Source organism: Coptis chinensis, chromosome 9 (genome assembly GCF_015680905.1).
Source record: "Coptis chinensis isolate HL-2020 chromosome 9, ASM1568090v1, whole genome shotgun sequence".
Taxonomy (NCBI): Eukaryota; Viridiplantae; Streptophyta; class Magnoliopsida; order Ranunculales; family Ranunculaceae; genus Coptis; species Coptis chinensis.
Window position 1 is genome coordinate 58,522,473 of NC_141464.1, and position 20,114 is coordinate 58,542,586.

Sequence of the window (20,114 nt, forward strand, 5' to 3'; positions counted from 1 at the left end):
AAAAAAAAAGTTAAAATCCCATAGGGGGGGTGTTGGGTTTGCTACTTTGCTTGGCAAACAAATGTGATTTGATCAACTGTTCTTATTATTTGGAATTTTGTAATTAAGGATATGGTTCTGTAGGATTTGTCAGTTTCAAGTAACAAAACTTGTGAGTTATTTATTTCGACTAATAAGGACATGCACTTTCTGGTTGTCTGATGATGTTGCAAGCGAGTCTCTTTTTTTTTCGATAATCAAGCAAGCGAGCCACTGAACATCTCTTGAAGTACAAAACTTCATCTAACAAACCGCATTTGTACCAAAATTGAAACTGTTTGTCCTCTCTAACTTTTTACTGACTCAATATGTATATTCCCAATTCAATTTGTTTCGAATTCATGGAGCACCTCTATATGCCTCTACTTTCGTCGTTTGTGCATAAAAGGATTTTTGACATATGCTTCTAAGAAGGCCATCATCAGATGGTACATACATTACCGCTAACTTGATATATGCCAGATATGTATCGTTTTCCTTTTCCTACTCCAAATAGGCTAGTAGTGCAATTGATATAAAACGCGCCCATTTCCATTGCACTATAGCAACAATATAATCTCTACTAGTAGTATCTCCTATAACTAATCTAGACCCTTAAATTCATCCGGGTATTTTTCTTACGCATAATGCCCCCGAATGAATACTTAAATAAAAACACCCATATAATATTTATAAGGGCTGTTTCGTCTTTCTCGCCCTCTGCAAATTTAATGTACTCATTTTGTCCTTACATTGAAGTATTGCTTAACACCTTTGAATATGAGTAATTGGTCATTTTATGGGGTGGTTAATTAAAATTTCAAATCCACCCCTCTCATTTTGAATTGAATGCACCACAATAAATGTAATTAATTAGCAAAAATGAAAATACCCTATAGAGAGAGAGAGTACGTTCTGACTTCTCTCCCGGCCTCCTTTTCTCTCTTCCACTCCTCTCTATTAACTCTCCCCTCATTTACTCTTTCCTAAAATCTACAAGCCCCAAAAATTTTTAACCCCAAAAAAAACAAAAAAAAAACAGAGATCCTATTGTAATAAATCCCCGCCTCTCCATCTCTCTCACTTCATCTTCTCTCCATTTCTTTCTTTTTTTCGCACAAATTCGCACTCTTCAATATGTCCAGACTCTTAGATAGTGTTCCTCGAATTCCAATCCATCTCGACTTCAATTTGATTCCATTATGATGTACAAGTAAGTACCTTTGCATTTTGTTACATCTAATCTGCAATTGTTTGCTTTTCTGCCATTTATTCGATTCTCTACTTTCAATTTTCTTAAATCGATTTTTAATGATTTTTGTTTTGAATTGGTTTGTGGTTTTGATGTTTCAGTGATTTGAATTTTTTTATGGTATGTGGTTTTAATCAAATATTGACTATTCACATTCTAATTGTTGTCATTTTAGAGCCTCTAATTAGTTTTGCCTTTGATACTACAACTAGATTAAATGTATATGTATGAAATCTAATTTTCTTTTTTATTTGATATATATTTATAATCTGCAAATCCTGATCAATTTCTATGATCTTTCTCAAAGCAATGGAAGAATGAAGGTTAATCCATAGGCTAAAGAAGAATCAGAGCTGTAAATTTTTTGGTAAGTGAACCTTCTTTCATAGTGTAATTCATCCATGAGGTTGTATGACTATGTTGATAATATATGATGAATGGAAGTTCATGATTCTGTCGTTTGAAGGTATTCATTCACTTAGGTCCTCGCAGAAAGTGGTTACGCTTTCATTTGTTTGAGGTTCATTTAGCAATTTTAGGAGTCTGCTTCAAACATGCTGAGAAAAAAAATTGATATGACTTACGAGATGCTAGAGGTGTATATGTATAAGAAACCTCTTACAAAGATAGTTCTCTCCTCACAAGCCTTTGTGATTTGCTTCGGTCTTCCTAGATAAGAAAAGAGAAAGGATCGGACCAATAAAGTGTATAGAAAGTACAATTGGCTCATAGAATTCATCTGGGAAACTTGCAACAATTTTCCAACAGTTACACAAACAAGCAGGAGGCATCACTTATCTGAGCCATATGCATGCTTCATGCCTTGGAAGTAGATGGCCCCTGACTCCATGATCATAATTTTAAAACAGTTAGTTTGTGAGAGATCAATGAAAAGTACCATGTGATTGAACAAGCATTATTTTGTCCATTGTCTTATTGAATTTTTAGAACGTCTCCACTTTTCAGATCGTACGGTGCAACAACAGTTTTTATGTATATGAATACCCTGAATTCTGTTTCTTGGTTTGTATTTAATTTGTTATGTTATTTTCAGGCGATAATTGTTTTCTTTTCTATCATTTTGCTCATAGATAAGCGATGTCTATGGAGCATGGGAGCAATATCTTAGGTTAGTGCACTGGCTCCGATAATGCTCTTGAAAGGATTGATCTGATGAACCAGTTCATAAATATATTCTCACTCATATTTCATAAAAGTTTGAATTATATTTCAACTTCTGCTACTCAACTTGTTTAAGGTGTTTATAGGATAATTAAGGGTTCCTTCGTAGCATATGTAATGCTTATTCGTAACATTTGCAACAATGGGATTTTACGTGTAAATCCTTGGCTCGCCCATTTTACGGGAATTCAAGTCAATGGACTGAAGTTGATTTCAGTTTGGATAAATATGTTTGCTATTTATCACTTCAAATATGTCTTCCAATTCGTATATAAGCCTGTTTTGACTCTTGAGAAAGTCACATGCTGCTTTTTGGATGCTTAGCATGTATACTTCTGATGTGAAAGTTTAATGAATATATCTTCAAAACTTAAAATATTAAGGCTCTTGATCTGCGCCTTTTAGATGTGAGGAGGATTATAAATAAGTTAGTTCCCTTAATTTGTTTGTTGGTTTCTACTTAATTTATTAATTAGCTTGGTTTTCATATGTTGCATACTTAATTATATTCTTAAACCTTAGTGTAATGGAAGGCTAGCTACTGATTTCGTATCTGAGGCATTGAATTGCCATCAAACCATATATACCTACTTACTTTGCCACTTGAGTTAGCTACTATTTCATACTTTTAGCTAGGTTCTTCTTTTAAGAAGGCCCTTCAGTATATATCTTGTGAGTTTGGTTTTATAATTTGTTTTCCTTTATGGCCACTAACTCTTTTATTTTCTTTATCTCTTTCATATAATACAGCTTGAATCCATTTTTTCATATGTTCAGAATTTCTGGATTAGCTGCAGATCACAACTTCCTACTATCTATGTGGTTTAGATTGAAAGTTTATTCTTAATAACTTCTTAATCGAGGGATATGGGTTCGCTATCCTATTATGGAGAAGTAACTGTAAGGAGGAAGAGAAGTAAGACTTCCATGCGGCCTCTGTCGGAGCCATTTCCAGTCAGTCGCGATGTCTTGTCAGTACCATCGACACCAATGTCCAACATTTTGAGGAACGTATCCAGTAATGAAAACGATGGTTGTAATACTGGTCTTCATAAGAAAGAGTTCATATAAACCAATTTGTTTTGAACTTCTCATGTGCGGGTCAGATGTCAATTGTTGCAATGCTGGTGATCTGGATAAAAGGATGCATAGGATTATAGGAAATTTATACTTGCAGTTGGAAAAGTTTGGTACCAATATAGACAACACAATGACAGGTGGCTGCCGGACTTCAGGATATTCAGATGGATTAGTAAATCAATACAAACTAAGAAAAGTAAAGCTCAGAGTGGGAGGCATTACTCGTACGACACATACCAACTCCGTTGTAGATGATACCTGTGTTGTTGGATTGAAGCCTTCTTGCTCTCTGGATGCTCAGTCATAAAAAAGGTGAATCTTTAGGTGATCCCTTATTCACTCTGTCAAATTTTGAAATGGAATACAGAATTGGAAAAGGTCTCCTTGTACAATTTCAAAAGATGGTCATCTTTCTAGGTGTGAGATTAAGTTTGAGTTTCTAACTCCAGCAATTGAAAATTTCTTTTGACTTTTTAAGGTATCTATATAATGATTACGATTGCATTGCTATGTGTCAAAAACGTTGAGATCCTAACCATGTTATAGTAGTTTTGAGATTTTATGGCCATTCTGAGTAGGTTGAATGGGTCCCCCGTCTAATTTCTTTATGGATATTGGCATTACCTATATTAATCCCAATTTATTAGACAGCTGAGGAACACGGTCTTTTGTATGCCAAATGCCGAAAGTTTCACGCAAATATAATTTATCTTCTCAATAATTTTTTATTGCATTATGATGAAAAAGATCTAGAAATCTTAGCAAATCTTTTGCTTGAATATTTTCTGGGTTAGGATGCAATGGACATTGATAACACTTCAAAACCAGTGTCTGGTTTGCAAGGAGTCCCATGGAAGGATTTCTCTGGAAGAAGCTTTAGTATAACACCCCGTGTTTTTATTTAATATTTTCCTAGTACAATAAATAATAATAATAATAATAATAATAATAAGAGATAAAATAAAATAAAAGGATAAATATTAGAAAGAGATAAGGTAAAGAGGATAAACCCCATTTCCTATTTTTAAGGGGTTTTTGAAAAAAAATGGTGTTTACACAGAGAGTTTTAAACAGTGGAGAGAGAGAGAGAGAGTTTTACTTAAAGAAGAAAATAGAGGTTTCTTGCTAGGGATTTGCTGGCAACAGGAGCGTATCACAAGTGAATATTCTAAGTCTTTTTTATTTTAAGATTAATATTTTAGTTGATTGATTAGTATATATTTTTCTCTCAAACGCGAAATCCGTCCGTTTCTTTTCTCTTTGACATTTATTTCTTCAACTTTCGGAAACTGAACCTCAAAAGAATCTTCATTTCCTCAAACGAAAAATTGAGGAATGAAGTTTGAATTCAAGGATATATATGTTTATGAGGTGTAGTATAAGTTATAGATCTTATTTGAACAAGGGGAATTAAGGATACAACAAAGATGAGTGAGGGCGCGAAATTTCAACTGGGGACGGTTGGGCTTTGAGTCTCTCAGTTGTTTCATCAGCTTCAATTGTCATTTGTAATAAAGCGCTTATTAGCACTCTTGGCTTCTATTTCGGTGAGTATTTAGTTTGTCGATTGCATTGGTAGATCTGTTGAGTTCGACTTAGAGATAGTTATTATACCACACTTGTGTCAATCTAGCTGGATTTAGTATACATATGCTTAGTGGAAAGGTTGTTACAAAACTTGGAATGAGTATTGGCATTTGTCAAAACTAGTTTTTATAATATTTAGTAATACTTCCCAATTGCTAGAACATTCCTCTACTTATGGTAATGAATGAAATGTGATTCAGTTGAAGTCAGAAAATCAATTTACTAATTTAGAGATACTTTGGTCAACAGCTTGAAACTTGTGATATGATATATATCATAATTGGACTGCACAAAGCTTAGTCAGTTGATTATAGATACATTGAAGAAATTGTATCTTGAGTTGTCACCCTGCATTATATATATCACTAGTGCATGCTTAATACTTTGTATGGACAGAGAAGAAGGAGACCATGATCCGGTGCTCCAGAACTAAAGTTGTGTTTAAGATGGGTTTTGGGTGAGAGTTTGTTTTTGGGCCGAATCTGTGCCTGGTTTGGAATCGAGTTTTCACCTAGTTAGAGTCAGATTCAAACTCTCGCCAAAACTAGAAAAAGTGATTTTTCTGTGTCTTCTTTCCAACCCATTTAGCCTCGTCGCATTCCGAGGTCTGTGGTGGTAGATATGATGTCTGGAAGTTTGGTTGACAGAAAATAGTGCTTCAAAAATAAGTTTCTACGCACTGTGTTCAAGTCCAGTTTTAATTTAGTTAGAGTTTGAACTAGATTTTTATGAAAACATAAAAAAATAAAATTTGGAAGTATGTTTTCTATTCCAATTGGCCTCATCGCATTCTGAGGTCTATGAAATTAATTATAGTGTTTGGAAGTTTGACTGACAGAAAATAGTGCATCAGAAATCAGTTTTTGTGCACTGTGTTCGAGCCTAGCTTTCGAACATTTAGAATGAGATTGAGTATTTTTGTAAAACATAAGAAAGTAAGTTCTGTGTGTTAAATTTTCAACCCAAAAAGTCTCGATGCATTTGGACACCTATGGAAAGCGTTGTGTCATTCGGAAGATAGTCCGTCAGAAATCTAGTTTGTTGAAAATTAGGATTTTTACCGTTTTCAACCTAAGTTTTCTTCTAGAAGGGCTGAGGTTGGGACTTCGAGTTCTACATGAAAAAGTATATCTACATACCTTAGTTTCTAAATAATTAAGTTACATATCATTTGGATGAGTGTAGGAAAAATTATAGATTTGACTATGTGGCTGATAAGAACTACGAAGGCTTGATTCCAATCTTGAAAGATTTTGATACGTAGGTAGCTCTGAGCAAAAGTGCAGCCACTACACTACATTATACTATATTAGTTATTAGTTATTTTGATAACTATATATGTACAATATTAGTACTTAATTGTGTACGTGATTGTGGTTATTTAAAATGTAATCACGAGACATTTAACTAATGCGTTATTCCTGATTGAACCTTTTGATATCTATGATTTATATAATTGATAATGAGGTGAGTTGATTAGTTATTGTGTTAGGAATCTTTAGTAATAAATTATTATTTGAGACGATGTTTGTTTTGTAATAAAAATATTATAATAAATGAGAACTCTTGAGTGTTAAAATCCGGTGTAAAAGTGTCCGGTGAAAATTTAATGTGTCGCCCACATCTTTAGATCTCTCCACGCCTCTTTGATGAAAAAAAATGTTTATGACTAATGATGTCATGTGAAAATTGATCCTACCACTAGGAGCAACTCGATTGTTCAATGGTTCTTGCATTGGCCGATTTGAATTTTGAGGATTGCGATTCCTATTAGCAGGAGGAATATGTTGACTATTTGGTCTGCTTCTTGTGCTTACCATCTTGATTGTTTCACGTGATAATGGATTCTAAATTCCCCACAGACGGCGCCAATTATGTTTCTGCAGTAACCTGCTTCAACACAACGAGAGCAATGGTAAATAACGCACTAAGAAACAGAGGAATTTGATGTTGGGGGAGATGAAACTGAACCAAATAAAGGCTGCCTACGTACCCAAAATCTATTATCTAGGGATCAAGTTTCAATGTAGTTCACATTATTAGAATAAGTAGTTTTTATATGAATGAAGAGATTGAGTCCTACGAGGACTGTGATTGTTTTTGTCAAAAGAATTCTTATCTCTTTGAACATCTATCCTTATATTTTAGAATAATGAACCTGGACATATTCATAAATAGACTAGTTATTAGGTGTAGCTAGGATTAAGCCCTTGGGCTTAATTGAACTGAGTTGGATCCGTGGGCTTAATGAGCCACAAAGTGGTGGTCTATACAGCCGCCTTAGAGAGGAACTAAGGCATTCGCCTTGGGTTGGCTGTATTCCTTGAATGTACGGGAATGTAGGTGGATATTCCTTGAATGTGGCGGGAATGACCCAATGTATTCATTGAATGTGCTATGAATGACCTGTTAGTGTTATGATGGGTATTCCTTGAATGTGGCGGGAATGACCTAAGGTATTCATTGAATGTGCCATGAATGACCTGTTAGTATTATAATGGGTATTCTTTGAATGTGGCGGGAATGACCCAAGGTATTCATTGAATGTGTCATGAATGACCTGATATTTTGTTATGCCCAAAAGAGATTTTGTGATTATGTGTATGGAAAGCCCAGAGATGGCTGTGACTCACAAGCTATGAGTTTACAAGATGAAAGTATGTTTCCTGGAGGCGATATCCCGCTTGGGACACATGTCTTGTAGTGGTACTCAGTGTGAGTGATTTGGTAAATATGTGTAGTGCAAATCGTGGAGTAGAAACTAAAGGTTAGGCTGCGTCTTTTAATAAATGAGTCAACGAGATAATTAATAAACAAAGTAAAAATATTGATTTTTATGTGTGACTGAGTTATTGCATATGAATATTTATATATTATGATGTATATGATTTCTTATCAGAAATATATATGTGGTTTGTATGAGTTGATACTCACAAGGGATGAATGTGCTCCTTAGGTATGATATTACCTCGTTCTCACAAGTAGACGCGTGGTTTTTAAGTAGAAGTATATGAATTGTGTGATGTTATGGATGTGAAGTGTGACTGTGAATAATATTAGTAAATGATTGTGATTTCTATGTGACTGCAAAATGACTATAACTTGATATGTTATTACGAAAATATTAATAACTTGTGATAGTCTGAGATCTATGGTTATGCACACAGAAACTTTATGACGTAATGATGTCATATGAATGACTACCCTTGATATAGGTATTATGATAAGTGGTATTCCCTGAATATGCAGGACGAACTAGGTTATATCACTTAGACTTAAATGTCTTAAATGAGGTTTGGTTATGAATGGAAATTTAACTGGCTGAGATAAATCATTTTATTGTGATATTTAACTCTATTTTGTAGGAGGGTAGGATCTATTAATTTTTTCTGTAGGGACGTAAATATCCTATCCTAAGACGATATGTTGGCTTAAAGGTAAGGTATATCAAACTCATATTTAATTAGGTTATCATATGTGCATTTAATAAATGGAATGCAAATGGTATTTAGGTTGTGAGTTATTTTGAAAAGTGGGAATGATGAGTACTGTTATATGAGATTCTTGAAATTTGTATATTGGGGGTGAAAACTTACTTGGGAAGAAATTACATGCCGTTTTGGAAAATGGAACTATATTGTCTTCCAAGTTGAAATGGTTTGTAATGTTATATTTGAAAGATTATTATATATATTTTGTTGTTAGTCTACTCATACCAGCAAAATTCAATAAGCTGACCCATGTTTGCTTTGTTTTGCAACGTGGGTGTGTTCTTGGGAACATAGATGGTGGAGTGCAGTGGATAAAGACACATGATTTGGAGTTGCTATTGGAGTCTTTTGGTTTAAGATTTTCTAAAGGGTACGATTTTGTTTTGAGACAGATGTAATAGAGTTGGTTAGATTCTTTGTAGTTTAATAATGTGATTTAAGGATTGTTCCTTTTAGTTTTCTTTTGATTTCAGTTTTGTATATATCGTGTTTGATAACAGGGTTTTGGGTTTTGTTTCACCCCGGGTTTCCAGATAATGGAATATAATGGTTTTATATATCACTACTACAGAAAAGCTCATATACCACTGTTATTTACAGTGGTAAAAAGCCTTTAGCCACTGTTTTCATACCGTGGTAACAACCACCGTGACAAATACTTCTAACAAAACCGTGGGGAAAAATATCTCTTATATACCACGGTTGGATACAAACCGTGGGTTATATAAACTGATATATACCACGGTTGGATACAAACCGTGGGTTATATAAACTGATATATACCACGGTTAGAAACCGTGGGAAATAAATATGATATATACCACGGTTGGATACAAACCGTGGTTTATTTTTTTTTTTTTTTTTTAAAATAAAATCCCCTAATTATTTGATTCTAATCATATTCATTCAACCTGCAACCTGCCCATTTTCACCATATATATCCACTTTGGATTTAAAAACACATTGCTCAAATAAGCAATTCATAGTGCAACACAAACAAAAGAAATAAATTTACACATCCAACACAAAGACATTGAATTGCTAAAAGAATTTTGAACTTTTTTTTTGAGTCATCAATAATAAAAGAAACATCCAAATTTACTTGTTATATCAAAATAATAATGACCTAACTTGTTGCATCAATAAAAAAAACAATCTATTTGTTCTATCTAAAATAAAAAAAAAATGGTGAGACCAAGCACCACACCTTAATTGGAAAGGGTCAAAACCTAGCTAAGACTCGACGCTTGGCTCGAACGCTCCATTATGCTGGATGAATCTAAGAATTTCAAGTCGAACAACATCAAGTTCCTCTTGTGTGTATGTATCTTTGAGGGATAGATTTGTCATCTGCACGATCAAAGATAAAAAAGTATATAATAACTAAATAATGAAGAGTAACACAAAATAGAGAATGCTAGTGTATGACGAAATATACCTTATTTTCAAAAGAATTATCTAAACAAGCTTCCATTATTTCTCTCATAAACTTCATTACGTAATACCCACACTCTTTACTACGGGGTTGGTGTGCGGGCCCTAAGTACAAACATGGAAAATATTCATAAGCATATATTTTTCCAAACACACAGTATATATACATATAAGAATTTGTTTATTACCATAATCTTCTCCCACTTCACTGGACCTTTACTTCCTTTCCCTTCAAGTCTTTCTATTTTCATGACCGCACTTCAAAATAAGATCAATGTAAAACCTAATTAGCAAGTAAAAGATAAGCACGTAATGATCTAATTATTTCATATACATACACAATCATGACAAACCTGTTAAAATAGATATCCATATCATTAGATGGTAGATTATGCATCGAATCCAACCAATTAAAAGTCATTCGCGATAAATTAATAGCAATCAAAACCCAATGTCCACTACAAAAGATCGAGAGGCATGTGTGGTTAAAAAGAAAAATTAGGCATTAAAACTATAATATACATTCCAATGAAAATGATAAAACATGGATAGTATTAAAATATAAGACAATATCCTTACCCTGGATTATAAGGGATAAGAACAACTCTTTTTCCACTTGTATTCTGCAAGCTCTCCACAATAATTTGAGTTTTCTCATTCCCATTAGCTCTTGTGAAAGATAAAGGGTTTACAAATCCGACGACATCACGACAACTCACAAATTCGTCATAAAGAATCCTAGAGAAAGAAAAATAAAGCAATCATAATTACTAAAACTAAATATGAATATCTAAGATTTACGATAGCACCAACAATGAAATTTTGCAGATATTCTAACCTCATGTATACCACCAAAATAGCAGCATCTAACCAACCCATGTTACATACATCCATTATATCGCTTTTCTCCATAATGAAACTACCCATATTATCTCCAAACAATTCTCCTCCTACTGGAAAATGTATCGAACCTTGGTCCCCTGGAAGCGCCATATTGAGGAATCCCACAAACGAATCTATTGCACCTTGATTATGACTATCACTAGTTTGATTTTTACTTCCCTAAATTAAAAATTCAGAACAACCAATTATTAAAAGAGAAGCCAAATTCAGAAATCGATCATATAACTTCATATTAAAGAATCTTGTTATTTACCTCAATGTCGTCTTTATAATAGACATGGTCCTTTGGCCAAGGAACTTGTGTGCCAAGAGCATCTGCGACATATCTAAGCTCCTCATTCACTTGTATAGGAAGAGCAAGACGGCCAGCTTCTTCAGAAACAAGCGATACAACCGCAACACGAACATTATTGAGTCCCAAAGGGTAACCGTGAATTTCTTTTCGTTTATTTCCCTCGTATACCAAGCCTTCAGCAACAATATTTGTTCGGCCAACCGCAGCCAAATAACATTCTTTTTCCTATATAAATGTCTAAGTATCATAATAAGCACACAACATTATATTTTAATAACATATTACGTGTAAACTACAATTTACCTCCCCTAGACCAAATGTTTGACCTCGTGTTTTCTTATTTGCCTTGTTCACATGATCAAATTGAGCCAAATTACACTCTAGGCCCTACAATTGAAGTATAAATCTTAGAACCATTTTAAAATTATATATATAATGTGTAAAACACTACTTACCTCTCCTGGACCAGATGTTGGACCCTGAAATGATGTTTGACCCCGTGTTTTATTCTTATTTACCTTGTTCACACGATCAGATTGAGCCAAATTACACTCTAGGCCCTACAATTGAAGTATAAATCTTAGAACCACGCAACATTATTAAAATTATATATATCACGTGTAAAATGCTACTTGCCTGTCCTAGACCAGATGTTGGCCTCGAAAATGGTGTTAGACCTTCTTGTGTTTTCTTATTTGCTTTGTTACCATGATCTGCTTTGGGCTTTGATGGAGGTTGGGCTGCCTTCCCATTTTTTTTCAGCTATTAGTCAGAAAAATAAAATTTGTAGTTAGAAGGTCGGAATGCATAAAATGGTTGGGTCAAACTGTTGTTGCACAAACACTAGACGCAACGATGAATGATGCACAAATAGATGGCAGGTTACCAATAAAATAAACATTCACAGTAGTAACTTACTTGCTGAGCATTTTTTACTAGTCTACTAGATTGATGTTTGTCAGATGAGTGTATCGTCTGATCAATATTGACACTCGTATTGCTGTTTGAAGAGATTTTTTCAGATGGTAAGGAGTTATCTTTGTCCTCCAACCTTCTGACTCTATCCAACAGCAACCTAACGTCTTCCTGAAGACGGTAGTTTTGGTCCCGTTGCTCTTGAATTGTTGATTCCAACTTTGTAACATGTTCCTTTGAGCCACGTTTGTTAACATGGAAATATGTGGTGGGGGTGATCCCCTTTCCAACTGCTCGAGTGCGACCAGGATGCTCGGGTGTGCCCAATGCTAGAGTTAAGATGTCTTTACTTCCTTCAATAACTACCTTTCCCTCCTCTACTTCCTTAGTCAGCACATCCTTCAATTAAGTTTTGAAGTAAACAAGGATTTAGCAAATCCAAATCACAACAAGCATTCATGTCTAACATTAAAACATAATAATAAATGATTAGAAAACTTACAATCTTTTCAGCCACTCTTTCCGTAGCTACTTCAATATATTTTCCTTTTTTTTGAGTAAGCTCTTTTCCATATTGAAGGCCTTCGATTTTTTCCATTAAAGGATGGTCCCAACTCTTTTTTCTATGGTTACAAAATAATCACGCAAACGACAGGGTTAATACGATGCATGTCTTCGAAACTCTTGGTTGAAGGTTTATCATACCCAAACAAATTAACAAGTGCCTACATGTATAAATGTTGAGACAGACAATGTACTCACCAATTGTTCTCCAATATCAGCAAATCCCGTCTTGCCCGTCCTATGGTTATATACTTTTGCTGCTCGCCGCTGTGAATTAAGTTTGCTAATTTCCTGGAAAACATGGAATTAGTCGTCTTTAGGAATAAAAAACAATATATAGGTTTAATGTGATTGGATGTCTTTAATAGTCGAGGAATTAATTATCACAGCACACGTCAAAGGCAATTTGGGGAGGTCACATTCCTATTAACAACCTAGGTTGGCACACAATCCTAGACTATCAAAGGGGCTGCCTGAGTTTAGATGTGCAAAAATACCGCTTGTAGATGACATCCTATGACAGCAGCAATTTGGGGAGGTCACATTCCTATTAACAGACAAGTAAAGAATTTTTAGAGGACCAACTATTTAAAGGTGCTTACTGTGGTGGGTTTTGCGCATGATGATTGCCATGTTGTTAGGGCCTATATTGACAACATTCATTGTGTTGACTGGAGAACAAAAGAGTGAATGAGACATTTCGAGGCTTAGTCACATTATTTTCATGACTTAATGTTGGCGGCATATGCATTTTCATGACTTAATGTTGGCAGGAAGTCACTACTTAGCTCCTAACTCTCCTCTGCCTAGCTCCAACTCTCACTCGTCATAATGATTTTCATGACTTAATGTTGGCAGGAAGTCACTACTTAGCACTAGCAGTAGAAGGTTCTATTTACACAGCAGTAGTAGCTACCCTACAAGGAATGCATATATAAAGATAGCAGTCACTATCCATAGCTCCAACTCTAGCTCGTCACTCAAGCTCTGACAAGACCTCAGCTTTAGCTCTGTTATCCTTGTTCCGAACATTTCCTAAAAGTCGACTACAAGTTATAAATCAGAGGGGGAAGGCAGGCGAAGTCCTTTCCTCTGAAACTGGCATTGCCCTGGATTTCATTGGAATTGGAAGGAGAATCAAAGGTAAGCCAAAGCTTTCCGCATAACGTCACTACCCGTTCCCTATAAGCCATAGCTCCTCACTCTTCACTGACGCAACTATAGCTCCTAACTCTCCTCTGCCTAGCTCCAACTCTCACTCGTCATAATAGTTTCGTTTCGTTCTCTGTTGTAAACAAAATTTTAGTGAGCTTACGCTTGGGGCCCTGTAGCTAATTAAAGCTTAGAATATAATGGAAGAGCAACTTCAGGGAAAAACATTACTGGAAGCAGCTGTAAACAGATAAGTGTATGCCAGCTTGTGAACCAAGTGTATGCCAGCTTGTCAAGTGTATGCCAGCTTGTCAAGACCCAAGACTTGCTAATCAACTACAGTCGGTACATTTTCATACAATAGCGCCTGTGTTAAAAACAATCATCAAGCATTATGACTGGTGTATAACACTGATTAAAGTGTATGCCAGTTTTTCCAGTTTTTCCAGTTTAAAGTGTATAACAGTTTTTCCAACTGGGAAGCAGTGTTTGAAATGTAAAGTTTTCAGGCACCATCTCCATTTTCCACAGCGTCAGAGAGTACACTGATGAAGACTAATAAACTGAAGACCCTCTCTACTATCACCATCATAGAGTAATCGAAGGTCAGAGTTTTCAGGCAATCGAAGGTCGAGTTTTTGAATACCGTCAGAGTGTACCATCAGAGAGTACATAGTTTTCAGGCAATCGAAGGTCGAGTTTTTGAATACCGTCAGAGTGTACCATCGAGGAGAGTACCGCAGTCGAGAGTACACAGTTTTCAGGCAATCGAAGGTCGAGTTTTTGAATATTCGATCTGCTACGACTAATAAACCGATGAAGACCCTCTCTACTATCACCATCATAGAGTAATAGTGAATTAAGAGAAAGCGCAATGTTCAGCTAATAGTAATAAAATTCTATCAACTAGGAACATACATTTGGAAGTACTTAAGTAGTACCATCCCTTCCACATCAACAAGAGCCTCTACTACCTTTACAAAGACTCTCTTTCTCTTTGGAATTGCTTGCCAACTCCAACTCGCACCGTTTCCTTGAAGAGTCGGATGAGGCGACGATGCTTGATATCGTAAGTCCCACCCCGTAGGGTGAGACAGCCAACGCCTTTACTACGCCCGTGATCGCCTCCTTGTACCGAAAGTGCATTTCAAGATAACTCATATTGATAACTTTCCCTGAATCTCGGCTCCACTTTTAAATGGTTCTTGGACAAGAGCGGGGTTGGCGAGTCCCTCAAAATATAGCCGAACCGGAGGTTTTGTGTAGTGAATATATCTTTTTCGTCTCCTATTCGTTTCCTCCTTGAGTTCATTCACTCAAGAGGAGAGCAGCGTCTCATGGGATTTTATGGCCTGAACGCGTGTGAGATACGATTTGATCGGAACAAGTTCTCGTGTATCGATCTTGACACCTTTGAGCGGACTTCCCTTTAGCTGCAGCTACAAACAACTCCTTACTTGCTACCAACTCCTTAATGCCCGGACTCGCTCCTTCATCGACCCGGACTTCGCTTTAGTGAAGCTACAAACTAGGGACTTGGAACTTGCTAGAGAAACTTCGAATTGAGGCGGCCGGCAGATAACAAATGGGGACTACTTGCCCTAGCCACTAGGTATTAGGATACCTTTATGGACTCTTCTAAGACACTTGGCTTCCTGGGAGTTGACTCTTGCATTCGGCCGGACGGATAGCGACTAACTCATAGATACGAGATACCATACACTAACTAACAGAAAATCCAGCAGAAAGTAAGAGCACATGGGCTGAGGTTTTAGAGAAGAAGGTAGTAGGAAGTATCAGAAGATAGAATGCTTGTTAACCATAAATGAATACAGTTATCCAAAACCAATCAAACTAACAAAAATAAGTTATCCTAACCTGAAATTTTGGTGTCAGTCTTGACTTCACAAATCTTTCCCAATCTTCTGTCTAATATTTTTCTCGTGTGTTTTTAGCGCTTCAAAAGCTTTTCAGGTTGGTCTTTGTAGGGAGTGATATAGTACCTAGTCAACCGACTCTTGAATTCTTTCCATTTCTCACCAATATCTGAGACAACACCCTTCTTTTCGTCTTCTGTCAAGTTGAATTTGGCCTATAAAAAAAGAATAAGCTTTAAAGTTACAATAACCTAAGACTAATTAGACAATTAATAGTACAACTGGAGCTATTTACCTTTATAGTATCCCATAACAAGTCTCTCACTTCATCTCCGACAGCATGCCAATTTTCATAATTAACAATAGAGATTCGGGACTCCGCTAACAAACCTGAGTAGCTTGCCAAATCCTTTCCGCCTTCCCCTATATGTTGACCATCTTCATTGTATTGAACATTCAATAGTTCACCCTCTCTCATTTTTGTTATCCTTTTGCATTGAACTGCTCCTCTTCCTGTCCTTTCTACACTTGAATCTTGTGTATTGTTAACTTCCATTGGTGTATCGAAGTCTCGTCCAACTCCCCATACGAATCGAATCAGAATTCTCTCCTGGATCCATGCTGATTTCCTATATACCGAGTATAGACATGAAGACTTTAACCAATAACAACATATGAAATAAACTAGGTATCAATAACTTGGACAATATTAATTAAACAATAATAAGACAAATGATCATCCATAATATGAATTAAAGTATTAAGGCAAATATAAATATCAAAGTAGGTATGAATTCACATTTAATAACAATATTCAATAGTCAAATAATAAAGGAACAAACTTGTTCAAACATCCCCATAGAAAGAAAAAAAAAATCATAACATGCTCTAACTTAATCGTTAGAGGTAGGGTCGACATAAGTCCCCTCACAATCTCTACACGCGCATAAGATGATCTTGATGCACTGAACTAAGGAAGTCGACATCCGGAAAGACTTTACTACTTGTATGATCTAGCTCATCCTCATTCCCTTCCTCAAGGTAGTTTCTTTTCGGGGAGTCCTCAAAGCTATTGACCATTTTGGATCGAGTTGGTCAGGTACATAAAAGACTTGCTTGGCCTGAGAGGCCATCACAAAAGGGTCTTCCTTATGTCCAATTCTACCAAGGTCAACAGAAGTGAAACCCAAATCGTCTACTTTGATGCCATTTCTGTTGTCAACCCAGTCACACTTAAATACTGGGACTTTGAGTACCAGATAGTCGAGCAGCCATATCTCAGTTATAACACCGTAGTAACCCATTTATGAAACAACGGGGTTCTTATCCTTGGCACTTGAAATTTGCACTGTTGTCACCATTAAACCCACACCACTATTTTGGTTTACTAGTGAAGCTTCATGATCCTTCGTATGAAAACGGTATCCACCAATAACATAGCCTGAACACTTTAGAACATCTCGACGAGGTCCTTGAGCTATAACTTTCAGGGTGTTTGAAAGTTTGTTACCGGTAACTGCTGCCTCCTCCTTAACCTGATTATCCAAGTTATCCAAGAATCTTAGTCGAATTTAGCAAAGTTGTATTAGATGTAAAATAATTTCAGATAATCTTACCCTTTGACGAATCCAATAAATGAATGTGCGAGTGTGCTCATCTTGATACCATTTGGCTGACTTACGAGGATAAGTAAGCTTTAGGTGTTCCATATGCTTCCTATCAAGTTAAGAAAAAAGCTTGGTCACCATTATCTGTCTAGGTGAAATAAGGAAAAACAAAATCCTATACTAAGCATTACTTTCGATATAAGGTTGAACGTCATTAGTGTTTGCCAAAACACATTGATGAGCTTGCTCCCAAGTCTTCTCGTCGACTTCAACAACATTCATACCACCAAGAGGCTTTCCCTTAGAAATTGTATTTTCTTTCTCCGTTATCATTAGTATCCATGTTTCTAGCGATGGGACTCCCCAAAGCATTCACTCGGATAAAGTACGGCTAAGAAACTCAACAACTTCTTCAAGGATATAATTTTCAGCAATGCATCATTCCGGACGATTTCGATTCAAGACGTAGCCCCTTTAGTATTTTCATGAACCTAATATTCAAAAAGTAACAAAAAAAAGAGAAAATACAAACAAACAAACAATCAAATTGATGAAGCTTTACTAAATTATTGAAAGTAGTTAATTCAATTTTCGTGTACTTACCTCTCAAATGGATACATCCAACGAAAAGAATACTTGGCCCACAAAGCTCAACCTCCCTTATAAGATGAGCGGATAGATGCACCATGACATCAAAGAGCGATGGTGGAAAGTACATTTCGATAGACATAAAGTGAGGACCAAATTGTCTTGAATTTCCTTTAATTTTGACACATCCACTACTTTGGTGCAAAGAGAGTTGAAAAAGAAACACAACCGAAAGTGATGGTATACCTCCGTGCTTTGGCAACACCGATCGTATTGCCACGGGGAAGAAGTTCTTTGCATCAATATGTGACAATCATGAGACTTGAGACCATACACTTTTAGATCTTGCATCGACACGGTGTCTAAAATGTGAAGAATATCCATCGGCACTTTGAGTTCACGCAAAGTGTTGCAAACTGTTACTTTCTCAGCTCTAGATAATTATGACATCTTTGGTGGAAGATAAGTCCTATTTCCCCTTTTTCTCGGTGCTAGTTCCTTCCTCATGTCCATTTCTAAGAGGTCTAGGCGACTTTTGAGGTCATCTTTTGTCTTGTACTTAATGTTAAGTAGTGTGCGATGATGCTATCACAAATATTTTTCTCAATATGCATGACATCCAAGTTGTGTCGCACAAGCAAGAATTCCCAATATTCAAGCTCAAAAATATGGATCTCTTCTTCCAATATTTACCACTTTCATTCTCATCAGAAGTGCTAGGCTGCTTCTCTCGTGTTTGTGACTCTTCATTGGATGCCTTTGACTTCTTTCTTGATGTTTTTGGCTTTGGAATCACCAGCTTTGGTTTCCCCCATCTAACTTTCATCCCTTTGAGCTTCTCCGAAATCACCTCTCCGGTTAACGGTCCGGATGTGATCTTAACTCTTCTTCGACCATTAAATGCCTTCCTTTGCCTTCGATAACGATGATTTTTTGGAAGGAACTTTCTATGGGACTGATATATGTTTTTATTCGAGTGTTTCAATCTTGTAGAATCAGTTTTCTCACCACATATTGGACAAGCAAGATATCCCTTGACACTACACCCAAACTAAATTTCCAAGAGAGGGAAAATCATTGATCGTCCACGGTAGAACAACCCCTTAATGTAAAAGATTCTTGCTTGTAGGCATCATAAACCTCCCACACCAGGATTCCAAAGAGCACTGTAAATCTTCAATTAAAGGTCTAAGGTAAACATCAATATCATTACCGGGTTGCCGGGGGACGATATCAACATTGTCGAAGATCGAAATTTTCTCTTCATACATAACCATGGAGGAAGATTGTAAGTGATCAACATAACCGGCCAAAGACAACTATGCCTAGAGCTGAGATTACTATGTGGATTAATCCCATCTGTCGAAAGAGCAAGTCGCAGATTTCTTGGATCTTGGTGAACTCGGCCACCTTTTATCAACCTCTTTCCATCTTTGGAGAATCTCTTTGGATGACGATTTGACCATCAACTTCTACTCTTCTATCTGCATGCCATACCAAATCCTTTGATGTCCGAGCGGATTGAAACATCTTTGCAAACCTTGGGGAGAGCGGAAAGTACCACAAAACTTTCGCAGCGCTTTTACCCTTCTTTTCACGATATCTCGATGTTCCACAAGTTGGACAACTAGTTAAATCCTTGTACTCATCTCCTCTGTAAAGTATGCAATCATTGGGACATGCATGTATTTTTTGAACTTCCATTCCAAGCGTAGACAAAACATTTCTAGCTTTGGTCATGGATTGTGGCACCGTTATTATCCGGCAACATTTTTCCCAACACCTTCAATAGCTTGGTAAAACTTCGGTCCGACCACCCACTCTTGGCTTTCAAGTTGAACAATTCCACAAGGGATGATAACTTTGTATAGCTTTTGCAACCTTTGTACAAAGGTTTCTCAAAGATCTTCAAGCAATTTACAAAGCTTTTTTAGGATTCCCCGTGAAACTCTCATATGCATCATTAACCATTCTAACCGTGTCCCCAAAATCACATGGGGTTTCCATATCAAAGTCTTGACATGGAGGTTCATGCGTGTCGACGCCGGGACTTTCCAGCGTGTGAGGCTTTTCCCCATGCCATATCCACGCTCGTAACTTTTTTCAAAACCAACATGAAACAGATGATCCTTGATATCGTCAAACTCGATGCAAGTGGTTCCTACAATT

At 36.3% G+C, this 20,114-nt stretch overlaps 1 protein-coding gene across 1 annotated transcript; it reads right to left on the reverse strand.

Moving 5' to 3' along the window:
- Window positions 1-10,172: 10,172 nt before the first annotated feature.
- On the reverse strand, window positions 10,173-15,548 carry LOC147476971 (uncharacterized). The gene is made up of 11 exons (XM_086585883.1): window positions 15,498-15,548; window positions 12,920-13,012; window positions 12,161-12,556; window positions 11,879-12,004; window positions 11,698-11,802; window positions 11,546-11,629; window positions 11,201-11,467; window positions 10,883-11,106; window positions 10,624-10,782; window positions 10,398-10,502; window positions 10,173-10,302 (listed from the first exon to the last, which is right to left on the reverse strand). Exons 1-11 carry the CDS (start codon window positions 15,546-15,548, stop codon window positions 10,173-10,175), a joined length of 1,740 nt encoding a protein of 579 aa, XP_086442009.1.
- Window positions 15,549-20,114: the final 4,566 nt, after the last annotated feature.